General features: G+C 35.8%; 1 protein-coding gene across 6 annotated transcripts in view; it reads right to left on the bottom strand.

Annotated features, from left to right (window-relative positions):
* The window catches only part of DIAPH2 (diaphanous related formin 2), an 889,270-nt gene that overhangs the window by 424,940 nt on the left and 442,410 nt on the right, over nt 1-21,920 (bottom strand). For all 6 annotated transcript variants that reach the window (XM_082864620.1, XM_082864622.1, XM_082864621.1 and 3 more), the window contains one exon: nt 20,038-20,277. In XM_082864620.1, the coding sequence (XP_082720746.1) occupies nt 20,038-20,277 (240 nt within the window). The remainder of the gene's footprint in view (nt 1-20,037; nt 20,278-21,920) is intronic.

Below are 21,920 nucleotides of genomic sequence, written 5' to 3'. Positions count from 1 at the left end.
GAAGACAAACAGGATTAAGTCACTGAAAAGAAATACTTGGGATGAGGGAAAGGGAAAAATCAAAGACTCCAAAAGTTTTTAGTTTTGGTGATTAAAAGAATGGTTGTATTGTGTCAATGATAAGGAAGCAATAACTCTAGAGTAAGCTGGCTTTGGGAAGGAGGTGGCAGTTCATTTTTTCAACATAAGTGGTAGGTAGCTATGTGGAGCTAATCTATGAGAAGGTGGTCATGGCCATTCCATCCTCTCTGCTTCATTTTATCCTATATGATTTCACCTAATAATGCTTCTTAAACATCCATATGATCACGTCACTCTGTTCCTTCAAAAATTCCAGTGGTTCTCTACAACTCATATAATAAAGTTCACATTTCTAATCAGAACAGTTATTGAGCACAGCCTTTGGATTCAGACAGAACTGGGTTTGAACCTTGACTCTACCATTCACTAGTTGTGTGACCTTGGGCAAGTGACCTAAACAATCTATGTCTCAGCTTTCTCATCCGTAAAATGGGCATTAGACAACACTTGTAGAATTGAATAAGATAATGTATTATCATGACCATGATCATCATCCAGATTAGAAGTGATGAGAGGCTACTTTAGCTTCCCATCTTCACACAGAGTAAGTCATTACCATAACCTAAAAGTCCCTCTGTGGTCTGGTCCCCCATTATCACTGAGATCTTATTTCTAGCTATTATCCCTCAGCAGCCCCCTTCAACCATGCTGGCCTTCATTCAGCTGCTCCTTGAATTCACTAGGCATGTGTCTTACTCAGAGTCTGTGCATGTGCTTTCTCTCTGCCTGGAAGGTTTCGCTTTTACTCACTTGCATGCCTAGTTCCTTCCCATCTTTCAAGATCTATACTCAAAAGTCACTTTCTCATTATGGTCTTTCCTAGCTACTCTATCTAAAATTGCAGTCCACTCTCAAAACACCTCTTACCTCTTTCCCTCTTTTATTTTTCTCCATAGCAATTATCACAAATATACTATGTACCCTATTTATTTATTTATTGTCTGTCTCTCTCTGCTACAATATCAGCTACACAAGTACAGGGTATTTTTTTCTTTTGTCTGCTTTGTTCACTTTCATACACTCAGCAACTAGAACAACGGCTGGCACATAACAGGCACTTAATACATATTTACTGAATGCACGGATGGATGAAGGTTTCCACCCATTTTCTTATGCTCTTCCTGAACTTAAATGCCTTCTTCCTTGATCAGGTGGTAGTAGCCTGTACCTCCTTTAAGGCGGAGGAGAACAAATATTTTTAACCCATCTATCATGTGCTTACGGGCCAGACACTTTGATAAGTGTTTTATATGGGTCACCTTTTTAAAAAAATCCTCAAAAGAATTCAGTTACTTAGTTATTAACAAGCCCATTTTATAGGTAAGAGACCAGGTTTAGAGTGCTTAAGTAACTTGACCTAGGTAAACAGATAATAAGACCTCGTGCCAGAACACAACATGGTTAACTTAAGTACACTGGGTGTCTAATGCATAGTGGACTGAATTAAGTGTCATGGATGATGAAGGTGATGGGAGTTGGGGGCCAGGTCATTCAGGGAGAGCAGGGCTAATGATCCTCTCTTAACTTTCCTGAACAGAATTAATAAATTCTGTTTTTATTTTTCCATAGTGCCTTATATATACTCTAGTTACAGGGTTTATTCCACAATATATAATTTTGTTTATGCAAGGAGTCTCACCTACCAAATTGTGAACTCCTTAAGAAAGAGGAATACATCAATTTTGTTCAGTAAATGTTTGTTGAATGAATAAATGCTACAGAGAGGCCAAAGATAATGAGGACTGACTTGATGACTAGAGAAATCTTTGGTGACCTTCAAGCACAGTTTCAATACAGTGCCAGGGGTGCAGACTTAAAAACAATGCACAGCCAGAAAGAGGAGGTAACATGTAAGGTAATTTATTCAAAATATTGATTATGGATAACAAATAACTAGATAATAAAGGGGGCAGCAGAGCTGGCAGCTGGAAAATGGTGAGGCTAGTAAGGAAGGTTATTATAATTATTGGTACCGAATACGTTCAGCATAATTAAACCTGTGGGGATTAGGCAATGGAAGAAATAAGAATTAAAAATCATGAGAAAGGAAAATGGACGGACACTGACTATTTCACTGGTTCTCAAACCGTGGTCCCTGAACCAGCAGTATCAGCATCACCTGTGAACTTGACAGAAATGCAAATTTGGGGGCCACACACCAAATTGACCGAATTAGAAACTCTGAGGGCAGAGTCCATCAATATGTGATTTAATATACTGGCCAAAAAATTCTGATAGCACCTCCAGGTGATTCTGAGATATGCTAAAGTTTGAGAACCACTAGACTTCTTTGAAGGAAATTTCCAGGCAAGAAAATGCTTGGCAATTGTCCACAGCTTGCTTGGGCCCTCTCATAATTACTTTCACATATAAAAAGTTGAAGTGCCGATATGATTTCAAAGCTTAGTGTCAATTCAAAACTAGAGAGGAACAGGCTAGCAATCTGTGGCATCTGAAGGACAGAATCACTCTGAATGTTCTTAATTTACATTAAAAATGAGACTGATTTGTATCATAATTTAGCATCTACTTATGTAAGAGTAGATGACTCAAACAGTATGTCCCATGCTGTGAAGATTCTAAATACATTGTTCATAAGTCTTTTAAACTGTCCCTCATCCTTCACCCAAAACTGTATTGAAAATACACTCACATGATGTTGCCGTGTGTCTTGTCTGCTCTGTATTATCAGAGTGATGGACTAGGTAACCCAGGAGATCGTTTACCCCTTCCAACTCTAACTCAAGCTGCAAACTCACTTCTTACTGGCAAATCTGAATTAATGTTTAAATATTTACTCAAGAATTTTTGAATCAGAATAACAAATGTCAGTTGCAGACATCAGGTTTCAATGCTTTCCCTAAAAAGTCTTGCCTTGCAAATGTATTTCACCAGTCCTAATTTCCGGGCTAATGTGTACTGGCTCTAAGTAGACAAACACCGTGACCCATATGTGAAACAGAGTTTCTTCGCATGAACCTACAGAGATCAGACAACAGCGGGTGAATGTAAAGAGAAAGAGGGCAAAAGGGGGGAAGCATCATCCCTGTCCATGACACAGGCACATTCTGATACTGCATCTCCAATGTCGGCAACAGCATTTGCGGTGGAAGGCCAAGAGTGAGAATGTGTTCCTGCGTTACCACACACTATGTAGGAACAAAGTTGTGGACCGTATGCCCCCAGCTAAAGAAATCTTACATCCAACTTGCAGAGTGGCCCAGAGAATTCTCAGAATGACTAAACAAGCAAATATTCAGCCAGCTGCCAGAGAATATTCTCTTCCAGAAGAAGCAAGAATGTGCAGGATAAACACCAGGTTTTCTTGCATGAATTGCTGTAGAATGAATATCAGAGATGAAACTGATTTTCATGTAAAGATTGTAAGAAATGCCGTGGTAAGGCAGAGTGGACGTTACTTAAGGAAAATTTTCAGGATGCGTTTAAGCAGGTCTAAGAGTATTAAAACTTCAATGTGATATAATCTAAAATATACAACAAAGTAGTGAATGTAACAAAAAAGAAGTAGACTCAGATTTAGAGAGTAAACTAGTGGTTATCAGTGGGGAGAGGGAAGGGGGAGGAGGGGCAAGATAGGAGTAGAGGATTAAGAGCTACAAATTGTTATGTATCAAATAAGCTACAAGGATATATTGTACAACACAGGGAATATAGCCAATATTTTATAATAACTATAATGGAGTACGACCATTAAATTTTTTTTAAATTGTGACTCACTATATTGTACACCTGTAACTTACATAATATTGTACAGCAACTATACTTCAATAAAAATTGAAAAAAACTTCAATGTGAGATAAAAGTCCATGTCTCTAGACTGTATCAGAAGGAAGGCCTTTCTAGACACATCCCCTCCTTTTTCCTCTGGTGTTTATACAAATGGCCACATGAAATTCAGCAAACTTATCAACAGGTCCTTTACTCAGGAAAACCCAGAATTGCCTAATCCCTCTGTGTCAAGAAAAGGGTTCTGACGGATAGCAATGCCACATGATCCACATTTACATCGAATTGTCCTTAGAAGGAAAGGAGATAGTGGAATGCAGTGAAGGAATCTGGTTGAATCATTGGAATAAACCCACCTAGATTATCAGTACGATCAGATCATTCAACTTCAGTTCTTTTAGCAAAAATTTTCCCTAATCATGGCTCCTATTTTCCCTATTATATTTGTATATTCATGGAACAGTTAATATTTAAGCAATCAGGAATGCTCCAGTGCATATACCAAAACAACTACTACTGCATGCCAGTCTTGGTACAGCACGTGAATTCTAATGTTTGTCTCCTTTATTTAAACAAAATTAAGTTCTGTGCTCTCTGCCAAGGGTTGTTTACAAATTATTGCTTTCTTCAACACCACCACATGCTGCAATAACATTGAGAAAGATAATGTATTGTTAAGGATTGCAATTACCATAAAGACATTAGCTTTACAGCGGAGACCAGACAGGTTTCATACACGCTTTCCTGGCTTTATTTCTAACTCTCACCCAAAATGCTTTTCTGGGTACTACATGACCAGGGCTGACGCTAATTCAGCCAAATGTAATCTAGGGTAGAAAGATGTCTTAATTCTTTATGTAGGCCTGACTGTCCCGTTTTTATGCTCTTGATTTCGGTATTAAGTGGTATTTCTTATAAAAAGGGAACAGATGATATCAACTGTGTAAAAATCAAGCAGTATAAGAGTTTTACACTTGTTAGCATAATTTATGGCAGCAATCTGTGAAAGGAGGGCTTAAACTTGAAACCATGACAACATGAAAATGGCATAAGGATTCATCTCAATTGCACCTCCAGGCCCAGCAGGACAGTGGCGATGTGAGTTTCCCGGAGAGGCAAATTTTGCTTTCCTGTTCTTCCTGCTTCACCTCTCACCATTTCCCCTTCTAGCCCTACTTACGCATTCAGGGAGAATATCCTGCATATGCGTTAGCCTGAAGTAGCCAGCACCAGTGGCAAATCAACAACCATTTTGTCCTTATTTGAGGAAAGGCCAGAAAGACTTAATGAATTATGTCTATACTTTAAAAAGAAAATCTGGTCTGGCACTTTCAACAGCTCTTAGTTAATCAACCTGCCTATAGGAGGCTTACCAAATAGAAGTTCTTCTGAGAATGGTTTCAACAAAATCAAGTTATTCTAAATTGGTATAGAAATAGTTTACAAGCATGAACATCCCTAAGGTCTTCAGTGGTTTCTCTCAGAAATGGTTTAAGCATTTAACTAAAACTTGTGACCATTATTGTCATGAGGATTTTACTTAACAAAACTGTTTAATATGCATGAGGTTTGAGAGTGGGTGGAAGAGTTTTTTTTTTTTTTTCTGTACATAGTTTAAAGATTATCACCACCACCAATTGGGTGTATAGAATTGATCTTACTATCTATATACAGTGTAAATAAATGACATTTGGAGGTGCAAATCAATAGTGGTTTTAGCTATTTAAGAACAACCTTTAAGGCCCAAGACATGTAATATTGCTAAAGTATAATTAGAATCTGAGGAGCGGCTACTTAGGGGTGAGTTACATAATTAGCTATGTCCATTCATTTGTTTTCACGACTGTATATTATTCCACCACATGAAAATAATTAATTTTAGTTACAGTCCCGTGTTGACCATTTCCATTATCTAGTTTCCTTTTTTTGGAGGGTGGGGGAGTCATTATTACTGATATTCTTATAGATAATGGTGCCGTGAACATTCTTTTATTATAGTAAAATACACGTAAAATAAAATTTACCATTTTAAGCATTTTTAAGTATACAGCAAAGTGGTGTTAAGTACATTCAACACTGTGTGCAACCATCACCACTGTCCATCTCCAGAACTTTTTCCCATACTGAAACTGTACCCATTAAACAGTAATTCCCCATCCCCCTCTCCCCTCCCCACCCCCTAGCAACCACTACTCTACTTTCTGTCTCTATTAATTTGTCTATTCTAGGTACCTCAATTAAGTGGAATTATCAATATTTGTCCTAATGTGTCTGGCTTATTACACTTAGCATAATGTCTTCAAGGTTCATCCATGCTGTAGGATATACCAGAATTTCCTTCTTTTTAAAGGCTGAATAATATCCCTTTGTATGTATATACCACATTTTGCTCATCCATTCATCTGTCAGTGGACACTTAGGTTGCTCACACCTTTGGCTATTGTGAATATAATGCTGCCATGAATACTGGTATACAAATATGTGTTCAAGTCTCTGCTTTCAATTCTTTTACGTGTACATCCAGAAGTGGAATGCTGCATCATACAGTAATTCCATGTTTAATTTTTTGAGTAACTACCATACTATTTTCCACAGGGGCTGGACCATTTAACATTCACACAAGTCAGTCCACAAGGGTGCCAATTTCTCCATTTCCTCTCTAACACTTTTGTTTTCTGTTTTTTTAGATAATAGCCATCCTAATGGATATGAAGTGGTATCTCATTGTGGTTTTGATTCACATTTCCTTAATGATTAGTGATGTTGAACATATTTTCATGTGTTCATTGGCCATCTTCTTTAGAAAAATGTCTTAAAATCTTTTGCTCATTTTTGAATTAGGTTGCTTGTGTTTTGTTGTTGTTGTTGTTGTTCAGTTGTAGGAGTTCTTTATGTATTTTGGATATTAATCCTTTATCAGATATGTGATTTACAAATACTTTCTCCCATTCTATGGGTTGTCTTTTTAATCTATTGATAATGATTATTTCTTTACATGTCTACAGAGTGATTATTCTTGTACATGTCTCCAGAGTCCTTATGTAAGCGCTTATCTAGAGAATATACTAGGAGTTGCATTTCTGGTTATTGTATCTTCAGCATTTCTAAATTTTACCAAATTGTTTTCCAAAATAGAGGTACCAAGTTACATTCTCACCAGTAGTTCCCCTTGACACATATTCTTAGTCATACTTGATATTATCAGAATTTTTAAAATTTTGCCCATCTCACAGGTATGAAATGATATGTCCTTATGGTTTAATTGTAGGTGTGAATACAAAATGGTACAGGCATTTTGGAAAACAGTATCTTTTAAAATTAAACCTTACTTTCCATAAGACACAGCACTCCCAGTCCTAGGTATTTACCCAAGATAAAAGAAATTTATGTCCTGTACATGAATATTAAGAGCAGCATTATTTGTAATAGACACAAAGTAGAAACAACCCAAATGTCCATCAACTGATGAATAAAAATGTGGTATATGCATACAGTGGAATATTATTCAGTAATAAAAATGAACTACTGATATATGCCACAATATTATGCTGAGTGAAAGCCACACCAAATACAAAGTAACACAAAAGACTACATTATTGGATGATCTCATTCATATGAAATTCTAGAAAAAGGTAAAACTATAGTGACCGAAAGCAAATAAGAGGTTGCCTGGAGCTGGGATTGGGGATTGACTGCAAAGGGGCATGAAGAAACTACAGGTTGATAGAACCGTTTCGTGCCTTGATTGCAGTATATACAAATAACAAATTTAATCAGACTGTATACTTAAAAATGAGTCAATTTGACTGTATGTCAATTATATTTTAGTTAAGTTACTTTAAAAAATTACAGGTTAAGTTCAAATCTCTCTTGATTGTGAACATATTTTACTTCTGAAATAATTAACACAACAAACAAACAAAAGACCTACGGAGATGCTTTCAGAAATTGACAAGTACCCAGGCCTTTCTCTATATTTCTCGTATATTTCATGAAAGCTGAAACTTGTAAACATGAAAAGATTTGAATGAACCAGGCTGTGGCTGATGAAAAATCCTTGGAATCATACATCAGCATCTCTCCCCAAATCTTTCAATAGCTTACAACGCTTTTCAACTTCCTTCAGCACAGGTTTCCAAAGTAAAATATTCTGTTTTGATATAAGTATCTAATAAGGAGTTTGCAATTAACATATACATACTACTATATATAAAATAGACAACCGACAAGGACCTACTGTATAGCAGGGGTCCCCAACCCCCGGGCCACAAACTGGTACGGGTCTTTGGCCTGTTGGGAACCGGGCCGCACAGCAGGAGATGAGCAGTGGGCTGGCCAGCAAGCAAAGCTTCATCTGCCGCTCCCCAGGGCTCCCTGTCGCTTGCATTACCCCCCGAACCATCCCCCTCACCCCGCCCCCAGTCCGTGGAAAAACTGTCTTCCACGAAACTGGTCCCTGGTGCCAAAAAGTTTGGGGCTGGTGCTATATAGCACAGCGAACTATACTCAGTATTCTGTAATAATATATATGGGAAAAGAATATGAAAAAGAATATATAAACATATATGTATAACTGAATCACTCTTCTGTACACCTGAAACTAATACAACATTGTAAATCAACTATATTTCAATAAAAATTTTAAAAAAGTATCTAGTTATTTGCTTGTATTTTAAGATTCAGTTCCTTTTTCTAAATAGTGAACTTCTGAATAGCTTATATTTCCTCATACTAAGTTGCTTGGATTCCAAAGAGTGATCCCTCACACAGAGCATTAAACAGTGACTTTCTTCATTCTTATTTAATTTATCTGAAAAATCTCAGGGCATTCTCTTGTTAAAAGAAATATTACTTGATTTTTTTTTTTGTCCAATTAGCGAATAAGGAAGGGTAGAGACACATAACAGTCATACAGTGGTACCATTATATTAATGTTTTTGAACAGGTACTGATTAATTTTGTCCAAAATTTTAAAAATAATAAGACCTAATTATAGAAAGCAGGTAGAAACTTATGAAAATCAGTTTTAAAGATACTCTTACTGTACCATAAAAGGCAAGAGATATTCTGAGAATGCAGATTTAAAAAAAAAAAAAAAAGATGAAAAAAAATGAATGGCAAGTCTGTGTGCTCGTCCCCATGACAGAAGTCAGGAAAAGCAAAATCTAAGCTTTGGTTTGTGGGAGAGAAGTAAAGCACATGTTGTAAGTAAGGCTGGTATTGTGCTTTTCCTTTCTAAAGAAGAGGGGGGCAGCTTTATAGTATGGGCTATCATATAAATAACAGAGTACTTTGTTATTTTGTAGTTAGTTAACCAGTATTTATAACAATGTAGATTATTTTTCATGTGTGCTATTATATAAAAGCCATCTCCCCCCTGCTCTCCACCCCATTTTTCCCTATTTTCCTCCCTGTCTCTTGTTTTAGTATTACAATGTTCTGTATTTGGCAACTAGCTCATCAGGCCCTCAAGGAATAAAGACATATGGTTTTGTTTTTGTTTTCTGCGGTACGTGGGCCTCTCACTGCCGTGACCTCTCCCGCGGCGGAGCACAGGCTCTGGACGCACAGGCCCAGCGGCCATGGCCCACTGGCCAAGCCGCTCCGCAGCACATGGGACCCTCCCGGACTGGGGCACGAACCCGCGTCCCCTGCATCGGCAGGCAGACTCTCAACCACTGCGCCACCAGGGAAGCCTGAGACATATGTTTTATTTCTCTTTATCCCTGCAAAGCATCTAGCACAAGGCTCCACAGAAAATAATCAATAAATGTGGCCAACTTGCTGCCCAAATACTAGCTAAAATGTATTTATATGTATATAAATACTTCTTAGATTCCCTAAAATTATTAGGGATAATTGGATGTTCAGAGTTTTATTTGAATATTAACTGCTTATAAACCCCCTTCCATGGTCATCAGCCCTCCTTCTTAAAGTTCTGCCATGCCTTCATTAGTATGGTTTCATTGGACAGGAAAATCAGTTTGTAAGATAATCACTCACATTCAGTCACAGTAGCCACATTGTTTTGAACAACAGTCTCATACAGGGTCGAAATCCCCTTTGAACAAAGCTTTTATAGAGTAAAAAGGCATTTGTCTTCAAGCTTCCTAATTATATTCACTAAATGCTGTTCATGTTGTCAACTTTCCCCCACTGTGAGAATTACAAAATCAGTCATAAGATTAAACTCAGAAAATGACTAAAGCAATTCACAGAATACTAAGCCAGCTGGGTTCATTTAAATCCTCTATGGAAACAGTCTTTGTGGTGAACCTAGCAAGACCTACAGCTAGTCCCATAAATCATCATTTTTTTGGTCTGCTCCAGTGCTGAAATTATTTATTGCCACTCCTGATATATGGGAGACTCATCAAGAACCAAAAAAAAAAAGCTTTTTTATAAACTAGAGAATTATTCATCTCTGCCAGCCATACTATCCAATAGAACAGTTAACTATATCCATTATTGTTTAGTCACAATGACTTCAATGAGTATCTTTATGGCACAGTATTAAGTTGACTGTGTTTTTCATATCAATGTAAGAAGATAAAATTTTAAAAATGAAATAAAATACAGATGTATTCGTTGTTTTTGTTTCCTTGAAATGAGTCTGTATTTAATGAGTCATAAACAAAGCCATGCATGAGTCCCCTACTGGAAACAAATTATACCCCTCACTATAGTTCTCTATACAAATATATATTGTTGGCTTTTTAAATAATTATTATTGGCAGAAGATAAGGAGCATAATATGGCAACTCATACTTTGCATTTTTAAAAGCTCTTTACAAGTTTGTCAATTTACATGTAAGAAGTATTTAACTCAATCTTATTTCTCTCTGATCATCCAATTCTGAAAACCATTGCTGAAACTTTCTCACTCCTTCATTCTCTCTCTTATTTTGTCTCTCAATCTCTCTCTCCCACTCTCATTCTCTCTCTCTACACACACACACACACACACACACACACACACACACACACACACACACTTTTTGATTGGGTCTGGCTTTTAATTCCTTTTTCTCACTCCTTCCCCTAACATAAAACTTTCAAAAATTGGAATCTCTTCCATATCAAAAATATCATGTGTTTGCATAGGGGAGTACAGTAACTAGGCATAACTAGTCCACAAGGCAAGTGTGTATGTATGTACAATATATATTCATGTTACCCCCATATCAAGTTATCTAGACTAATGGAAGGCAGATTTAACTGTAACACAGAGAAGTTAAAACCAGGGCTAGCAGCATAGGCATCACAATATTAAGAATTAAGAGTCTTGGGTGTGTGTGTGTGTGTGTGTGTGTGTGTGTGTGTGTGTGTGTGTGTGTGTGTGTGTGTGTGTATGTGTTTAGAGGACAGAACATTTTCACATATATAAGTAAAATAGAAAAAAATATTGAGAGGGAAAAAAAAAATGTTTCCAAAGCAGCCTGTATTGACAAGGAATACTAAACAAGTCTGTATCAGACAAATTACATTTATAAACTACTGTTCTCCAGAGAATTTAATAAACTGAAAATTGGGGGAATATAATGAAGTTTTCACACAACCTATAGTGTTGTAAATGTGATAATATCTAAACAGATGCAATCAAATTCTGAGAAAACAAACAAGTGTTACATTTAAAGTATTAGCTGACTAATTTGTAGCAATGAAGGTAAATTAATGAATATTTCAACTTAGAGAAAAATCTTTAAATAAGCTCATGGAAACTCTGTATTTTTAGAGGGAAGCAGGAAAATAAATGTGTGAGTCTGTTTCTTTTCATCAGAGCTCAAGATTTCAAAAAAGGTATTCTCATAGACATATATTTCATAACTATACCAATTTGAAGTACATCTACAAAATAGGTTAATCCCTGTGCCTAACATGATCATATAGTTTTACCCCTGCTGATATAGCAGTCAGTCTTTTCTCCCATCTCAATTCTGTAACATAGGCTACAGAGAATAAGAAAGATACAATGCATCTCCACATTAACATAAATCTGGAAAATGTTGTGACCATTTGGAATAATTGAGATATCTATCTTAGAAGAAAGCACCTCTAAAGACAGAAACACACACTACCTTCATCAAGTTTTCTTTCTACTTAAGGAGTCAATCTGTATGTGCAGACCACTATAGTATAGGGATATAAAGAGACTAGGTACCTTACATCTTAGAAGTGGAAAAAAAGCTGATTTTCAAACTGAAGGACAATCTTCAAAGCATTTGGTAGCGTATTCACGGGATTACAAAATTAGGGAGACGGGCTCATATGTTCCCAACTCTTAGAGGGCTGTATTTTTAAAAAGAGAACCTCAGAAGTAGCCTGTGTTTCCCTCAGATTTTTAAATGGCATGAAGGACACTGGAGGTGAGGACTCTGGATTGGATTTCTGAGCTGGTATCCACACATCTTGATTACTGGAGAAATGAGATGACTGAAGCAATCTTTCAGTATTACCATTTGCCCATGTGCACAAGTCCGCATGCACTGATTAATAATATGTGCTTGAGGACATATAATTAATAACATATGGGAATTAAAAGAACTTATGGAGAATTGTTTCTTTAAACAAATAAATGTAGAGTTCTTTAAATTTAAACATTTCTGCATTTACTGACTTAAGTAATATTAATGCTTGCTCTTTGAAAATCACAACTTTGGGTATACTGATTTTTGTGAAGAACTACAGGAAACAAAACCCTTGACAGTTATAAAAACTGAATCTAAAATGTCACCACTGACATAGTCACACAAGAGTTGAACATTCATCTTTTCAACACTGAATGGTTCTCAATGATGAGAACCCATTAAGCACAATACAATACAACACAAAGGATTTAAATAAAGGTCGACCATCAAATAAGCTGAACAAAGAAAACCATTTAACATTAAGAATGATATCCTGTCCTTATGTCATTCTATGGTGCTTAGTTATTTCAGAGGTCAACAATGGTGAATGTTCTTGCTTCAACTTAATATAATGAGGCACAGACAAAGCCTTAACTTGAGATGTTTGTGTCTATTGGTCATGAATTATGAACGAAAGATATGGTGTATCACTATTTTATGTGGTGACATTTTAAAATGCAAAGTAACATGAGTGACCACCTCTGTATTTTGCTGTAGCTTTAGATCTTATATCACTGATTATAACAGGTGAATCATAGAGATCACCAGCTGAAAACTCTGCTGCAAAGAGCCCACAGGAAGGCAGGCTAAAAGGACCCACAGGGAAAAAAAGGAAAGCTTGGTAAGAGGACCTAACATTCCATCCAACCCTGTTCTTGACAGAGAATCTAATCTTCCCTTACACAGAATTGTTCCAGGACAAATTATCTCCCTCAAAGCAATTTTCTTCCTAGCAAATTATCAATCACATCTCCCCCAAATCCAAATAATGCCATACACCGTCTTATAGGAAAAAGCATATTTGAGTGAAGCAAAAGAGATCATCAAATTCTAAAAACTACCTTGAGCCACTGAAATAATTTGAGTCCCAGGAAAAGTGGGATTCTAACTTTGCCTCCAATACTGAGTGATCCTGGGTAAGCCATCTCTCTGGAGAACAGATGTCCATTTGTAGAAAATATGTATTGAGAAGAGCAGCCAACCCTGCCTCCACAAAACTGATATGGTCTGAGAGCCTGTACATACAAAGCAAGTGATTGCTCTATAATTATGCAGATTATTTGGTGTTATTTTATTACAAATATATAGGTTCCATTACCCGGATACATTAAAATCTATTAGAGGAAGACAAACTTTCTATTAATATTCCTCCAATGACTTCTAGTTCAATTTGAATAATAAAAAAGAGAGATTCCTCATTTTACAAGCTACTGGAGAGTCAAGAAAGTGCACCTGTGATTTTCCCCATTTTCAGTACTCTGTAAGGGGCAGAGTTGGTTCTGTAATGCTTCCAGGAAATGAACCATATATGACTAAACCTTCTGTTACAATTTAGCGAGAGGCAGTGTGTTGCAAGGTTTTGGACACAGAAAACCTAGATTTAGGCCCAAACTTGGACATTTACTAGCTTTCTGATCTTGAAAAGAATTGCATAACCTCACTGGGTTTTAGTTTTCTAATTTACAACATGGCGTTAATAATAATAAACCTCTCTGAATCACAAGGGATACATCTAAACTGTAAAAGCAAAGGCAACCAAGTGTGTAGACTAGTGACCAGGATTTATTAACCTTTGCTAAGGTGCCTTTCAGTATATTCTACAGTGGTTATTTTCAACAATATCTTTGGTTTTAAATTAATAGTCCCATATTTATTTATTAACCCATATTTGAGGGTGAATTTTTGGTTTATATTGATAGCAAATAATACATTTTTATGTTTTTTACAACTAAACCATAGCATAGTGTTACACTTACATATTTAATACTTTCACTGGTAAAAATATACACTCTATATCTGTGAGACACTAAATTCACTTAAAAAAATGCTAATACTCATATTGAACACTCACAACAAATTCTTTTATTTAATCAAATTGCCTACCTTTCATTCAATAGTAATCTATTGAGGGCTTCCTATACAATAGACACTGGAGATAAAATGTAGAATAAAATAATAACCACCCTCCATGAGTTCTGAGTCTTTAGAGAGAAAGAGAGATAAAATAATTAAAGTGCAGTGTGAACAGTCCTACAATAATTATACTCACAGTGTGTAGTGGTAATCAGAGAAGTAGAGCTAAAGGGTAAAAACCAGATGAAGAAGAGTAGCAAAGGACATTATAAAAATGCAAAAGGCAAGCTGTTCCAGTTACATGTTTTTAAAAAAAGGGTGAGAGAGAGAAAGAGAGAAAGCGTAATCAGGAGGCCAAGACTCTACCTCTAGTTTCATAACTAAAGTGACCAACTGTCCCAGTTTGCCTAGGACTGTCCCAATTTTAGTAGTGAAAGTCCTGAATCCCAGGAAAGCTCTTAGTCCTGGGTAAACCAAAACAGTTGGTCGCTATATCCAGCTTTATGAACCTGACTGTCACCTAGTAAGAAGGTGGCTGTCTGCAATTCAGAAAGTAAGTCCTCACCATATACCAACCAGGCTAGCATCTTGATCTTGAACTTCCAATCTCCAAGACTATGAGAAAATAAATTTCTGTTTTTTTTTTGTTTTTTATGACTTATGTTTTTTTTTTTAACATCTTTATTGGAGTATAATTGCTTTACAATGGTGTGTTAGTAAATTTCTGTTGTTTAAGCCACCCAGCCTACAGTATTATTTTATGGCAGCACAAGCTGACCAACACACCAACCAAAGTATTTCACTTCTCTAATGGTCAGTTTTCTCATCTGCAGGCTGAAGGGGCTAGATTAGATACTTTCTAATGTTGAGGTTCTAAGTTTAGATAGAGATAATCCATATCATTTCAGCTAAAAACTATTAGATACTGTAAAATTTTTAGAATACTTAGATGTAACTTTTTGCTTAGATCTTTTATAGATTTTCTCTTGAATTACAAATTTCTAAATTGTGCTTCCATAGACAGCATTTTCCTTACAAATCACATTTTCTGGTACATTATATTTCACACTGAAACTGAACCTAATTCACTCTACATCTTACAACTTCTCTAGGGGAGATAGATGCCTTCTTTTGTATATTTGGGGAGATATTTGTAATACTCTGCCACTAATACCATGTGATGACCTCTAGGAAATAAGGCCTTTATGTTACATTCACTTTATATAAATGATGAATCTTAGAAAAAAGTAGCAAAATTACATTACTCTATTAACCCTACTAAATTAAAGTTAGATATCTAAAATCTTCTCCACAGTAAAACTAAATGTTTTCTTCAGGTTCTTTGTATGCCATATTTAACATCTGTACAAAAACACATCATTATACCATACCATAATTTGTTATGTCTCTCTGTCCAACTAGAATGACTGGAAAGTCACAGTATGGGTGAAGGAGATATTAACTCAAGGCAGAAAAACAAAGGTTTTTGGCCTTCATAAGTTATAAAATGGGCTGTGAGTGATTTTTAAAAAAAAAAAGTTACAGAGGCAAGATACTAAAGCTAGGGCTTCCCTGGTGGCGCAGTGGTTGGGAGTCCGCCTGCCGATGCAGGGGACACGGGTTCGTGCCCCGGTCTGGGAAGATCCCACATGCCGCGGAGCGGCTGGGCCCGTGAGCCATGGCCACTGAGCCTGCACATCCGGAGCCTGTGCTCCACAACGACGGGAGAGGCCACAACAGTGAGAGGCTCGCGTACCGCCAAAAAAAAAAAAAAAAAGATACTGAAGCTAGTATACAAATTACTCAAAATCTTCTCACAACCTGCCTACCAATGTTATTTGTTTCCAACATACACCCAATATTCCAGGCAGTGTAGTTTTCTAATTCATCTTCAAACACATCATGATTATTCCTAGTCATATACCATCATTAAAAAGAACTACTACCATTTTTAACACTACAATTCTTCAAAGTACTGTGACAAAGATCGTTTTATTTGACCCTGAAAACAACCCTATGAAAATAAAAAAGGGTCACTGTATATTTCCTCATGTATAGATGAAGAAACAGGTTTGGAGAGAGTAAGTGACTTGGCCATGAAAATTTAGCTAGAGATGGGCAAAATGGAAGCTAAAATGTAAGTTCTAAGGCCAGTGTTCTTCCATCTTGTAAGGTTATGGCTTCTTCCCTTCGTATAACTTAATTATATCTATCCTTCAAGATCCTTCTGTTCTAATTTATGAGTACCACTCACTGCCACGCCCATCACCAAAAATTCCTCCCTCCTGAAGTCCTGCTAATCTGAAAGTAATCTCAATGGCCATTATTTTTTATATTCATTGCTAGAAGTATATTGTGACATTACATAATATTCTGTATGTATATTTCCCGGCTACTCAACTGTATCACAAGCTCCTTGAGCTTTCTGTGTGTCTTCTGTAATGTTTGTATCCCCTGGTATACCGACCATCTGTTTTGTTTTGCCTTTGTTTGTTCAGGCCTGGCTTTTATCCCTTCATCTGCCCCTAACCTTCGGTATCCTCATCCTTGGTAACAGCCTCCTTTAGGGCATGACCAATCATCCATCACAGTAGTCTTGGTAGCACTGTCAATCAAGGTTCTTTGCCCTCCCTTGGACAAAGGGTATTCTGATAATCTATGCCAGGCCAATTGGTCTCTCTTTCTAATTAGAATTTGAATCAAATACAAGGAAAGGAGGAAGAAAATGGAATATACCCCAGAGGCAACTTCCTGGAAAGACTTTCCATTCATTCCTGCTCTCTGCATTCTCAAAGCTGACATAGTTGCTACTCTTTTAAAGGCCAAGTTCTTCAGCCTTTCCTCAGTTTCTGGCTGAGCTCCTTATAAATTCTACTTTTTGCTTAAATCAGGCAGAGTCACTTTCTGTTGCTTGCAAACAAAGATCCTTATCTGATATACCCCACAAAGCTTAGTGCCTAGGGAGTGCTAAGTATTTTTAAATGTTTCATTCTTATGTAGATTATATGTTATTACACACTGAAAACATAAACAACAAATGGCCCTGAAGTACAACACTGCTATTGGTTAGAATTTTAATAACCAACAGGCAAGCAGGGGCCAAGCTAACATTGGAAACTCATCTGCATAGAAATGATTTTTATTACAGTTCAGCACCCTGGATTGGTGACTCACAAAATGATAATACACTGCTGCAAATGAACAAAGTATTTTGTGGTGAGGGTAGTTACTTATAGTAATGGTACCCTTTAGTGATATTTGACATTTAAGTTAACCCGTCTGTTTTCCTTTTCTTCCCAAATATTATAGGAGCTAATTGTGACCATCTGAATTTTTAATATTACTTTACTACAAGAAACATCTGATAAGTTTAACTGCTTATGTTGTGGTTCCTTTTTAACTAGGTGAATATTTTAACATAATCTATAGCTTCATGTGAAAAGCAGTAGATTACAGTTTTAAATTCACTGAGAAAATAAATTATCATTAGAATATTAATTAGGTAAATGGTATCATTTTAAAAGCATAATCAGTGCCCTGCAAAGAAAGTTCTCTGCTATTTTTTTTAACAGCAACAACAACAAAAAAAAACAAACACTGAGAGAAATCAACCAAGTAATCTTACAACAGAACTGGAATTTAACACCAATTCTAGCTAATCATACATCAGTAGTTAACTCAGTTTCGAACAGTTTATAAACCTAAGCTAACTATTTCTATGTACTTCAGTAAATTTCTGTCATTTTAGACATTTACATCTACTCAGAATCGTTTGTATTCCAGGAGCATCCTTTTAATCCTAGATATTGTGGGAATATCATACATCTATATGATATTTCTTTCTTAATGACAAGTATTTCCCTGAAGATAAAAATCCTACTGAAAAGTGGGAGAGGGCAGAAGATTTTTAAACATTCACTTCTTTCTCTTTTAGAACATCTATTACTACATGCTAGTATTTCCCATAAGATTATTTTTTATTTTATTTGAAGTTGGCAAAAATCTTTGTGCTGAATCCTTTGAGCATACCTCTAAGTGATAGATGTCAGACCAGCGCTGTGTGGAAGAACTTTTATTTGACAGGTAGATGACAGGAAGAAGCCTCTCTCCAAAATACAAGATGCAACTGTACAATCCTTCTGTGAGATTAATATAATTTTTTGTTCCTATGTATAAATGACGTATTCATTCTTGCCTCAAAAATATCAGTTCATGTAATTAATTTGAATAGTGTGAAATTAAGACACTTAAAAAAGGTACATATTTGTTCAAATTAGGATAATTTGTTTTAAATGTCTTTTTTATATGAATTAAATGTGAAATAGGTAACAATACAAATTCCAATGATATTTTCTCTTAATTTATAATATTTTTGTAATCGCCAACCAAGAACACTTTAAGATTCACTCACTGTGCCTATAGTGTGTACTCTAAACAAGTAGCGTCTTGATAAAAGATGCTTTTACTAGTGTTGAGTATATGATGTGCAATAAAATGAAAAAGTCTTAAATATTTAGTTTATCTTACAAATCGGGGTATAAGTTATTCTAATTTATTACAAGCATAGCCTTATTCTTGTTGGTATTATCAAATAATTGCACATGTCCCCTAATATCATAAGAAGAGGGACCAAAAATATTTTTTTGACAAAAATCTAGCATGCCAGACCATCTTCCCTATCTTCCTTGCTTTCTTTCCTTACACCCCTCAAAAATAAATCGGGAGTAAACAGATACAATTTCATTATGCATCCTAGTATATCTACAAATGTTATTCTTTATGTCTGTCTGGGTGAGAACTACCAGGAGCAAATCATTTTTGATACATATTAAAATGCTAGTCCATGTACATGTAATGCACATCTATTTAATGCATGAATAGAAAATAAATTTATATCCATTCCTAGATTGGGGATTCTTGTAATAATATACTTCAAGAACTAACCAAAGTTCTGTAATGTTTTCAGAGGTGAAAGAAAAAAAAAAAAAGTGAAACAATGCTGAGATGTCAAAGATACATCGCTTGTTTTCAGACTTATTTTTGTCTCCAGCTTTCTTACAGGCCTTCCCCTCAGAGTCTGTTCAGTTTTCTTGTGTAACAGACAGATCTTTTCCTTTAATAAGGTGGTTTGCGCTAACCTAGAAATGGACATATACCATCACTTTTGCACTTGTCTGTTTCTTTGTTTACTTTTCACAAGAATGAAAGCGTAATCAAAACAATAAAACGATTATCACTTGATTTTTAAAAAACTTTTAGTTAATGCACTAGATACCTAGTATAAGTTTAATAACACAACACTATTCAACAATAAAGGGTATTATTTTCTTGGAGGAGAAAATGCAAAGCATATTCAGAAGGCAATTTCTGGCTATCACCTCATTGAATTTAGCTCCTCAAATACTTTTTGGAGAGACATAAAGTAAGTTTGAAGGGACTGAAATACAAGATTGCATCTACTTTATAAAAGCAATTTTTTTTGGACCTAAAAACTCCAGAAAGATTTGATCAGCAAGAGCTGAGTAATATACTACAAAAGAATTTGCAGTCTTTGAGATTTTACTACAGTAAGGTTTTAAAAAATCATTTATCTGTTTTAATTCACGTGCCATAAAATTCATCCTTTTAAAGGATACTTTTTTGGGCTTACGTACTATTGCTATTTAAAGTGACCCCTCTCGTAGATGAGATTATTGCTGTAAATTGGCATTATAAAGTGTTATCTTACCTTACAGAGAAAGTTGATCTTAAAACCCAAAGACTGGGCATTTCTTGAGCCTGAGTTCATGTAGTTTCCAACCAAAAGAACTAACTCTAAAAGTCTGTTAAAGCTTTCACTTTTCTTCAGTTCTTCACAGGCCAGAGTTACTGCTATGATGCTTGGTTTGATGTTGTTTACGTGTTCTTCAAATGTGAGCTTGAAAAGAATGCTATTGAGACGAGGACGCAACATTTTCACTGAGCTCATCTGTAAGATAAGGAATGCTGTATAAGAATATATATATAAAGCCCGTTATTTTTCTCTCTAGTGGGGATCATTTTAGAGACAATACTGTAAAACTTCTGAATAAAATGAATTCTCTCTGGGTTTTAACAAATATTATTCTACTTTGTTTTAGACATTTCAAAGGAATATTATTTTCAAAGTTTAAAGAAATAGCTGTTCAGTTTTAAAGGAATAAATGAAATCATCCTTACTGCATTAAGAAAATATTATTGAAGCTAAACAGTTGCTGTATGTTAACTGCATAATCATTAGTCATCAATAGCATTTAAACTGCCAAAAATCAGTCCCTGAGGCAAACTACGAAAATGTACAAACATGACATTGAGTTGAGTGAATAGTTGGACCACATATAAAAAATGTACACGATGACAGAAAATGTAAGTGCAACCACATTTCCTAAAAAAAATTTACATATCAGTATGCTGTCTGAAACCAGAAGACTAGCTCTGATTGAGCATTTAATAATTTTAAACCTATGATTTCTATTAATAAAATTTATTAATTATTTATATATGCTCTAAAGAATTTCACCTACTTGACAGAATGTTGATGTTAAATAATTAAGTTATGGTAAAATCACATGAACTTACTTTTAAGTACATTATTCAAGAATTCTATATTGGTTTTCTTCAAAACAGTTCAACTTAGGTTTTAATTAATTGTTTCATAGTATCGGTGCACATTCTCTATTCCCTTTGGTATAGCTCCTACCATAATAATTTCTTTTAGTCTTTAATTCCCCAAAACTCCAAGTCATTTCACTAGTTTTTATTCACCAAAGGAATTCTGGGAGACAGGTGAGGGGAGGGTAGACACATAAGAACATAAGCACACACACAATGAAATTATTAACAATCCTAATTACATTTATTCTTTTTACACATATAGCTTAGTTTTCTTTTTAAATACAAATGCCAGGCACAGTGTAGGCATGAGATATCTGTAGACAACATGAAAAGCATTTGACAGCATAAACAAGAGTCCTTAAGCTACAAAGAACCCTTCAAAAGCAGCAAAATGAGCTGCTGAATAGACCCTATCTGCTCTAATACAAAAGCAAAGCATAATTTATCATTTTAACTCTTTGAAATGAATTTTCACATTAACCATGGGTGTCTGCCTGTCCAAAAATTAACCTTTGCCGTCTGCTAATCCCCCATATGCTTTCATGCTTTTTATAGGCAGATTATGCTGGGAATATCCGCCTGTTACTATATCTACATAAGTCAGATCACTTATCAATAGCTTTTTTTTAATACGATCAGGGTAGTGTTCAAAGCATCCTACTGGGACTTCCCTGGCAGCGCAGTGGATAAGACTCCGTACTCCCAATGCAGGGGCCCAGGTTCAATCCCTGGTTAGGCAACTAGATCCCACATGCATGTCGCAACTAAGAGTTCTCATGCCACAACTAAGGAGCTCTGGAGCCGCAACTAAGGAGTCCACCTGCCGCAACTAAGACCCGGTGCAACAAAATAAATAACTAAATAAAATCTTAAAAAAAAAAAAAAGCATCCTACTGTTTCTTCAGTACTCGCATGGTAAGTATAAGACACACCATCTACTCACAAAAAGTGTCCAATATAACTCAAAACTCATAACAC

This window comes from Leucopleurus acutus, assembly GCF_964270905.1.
Source record: "Leucopleurus acutus genome assembly, chromosome: X".
NCBI classification, from domain to species: Eukaryota; Metazoa; Chordata; class Mammalia; order Artiodactyla; family Delphinidae; genus Leucopleurus; species Leucopleurus acutus.
Note: the sequence above shows the minus strand (reverse complement) of the source record. Positions and strands in the feature narration are given on the sequence as shown.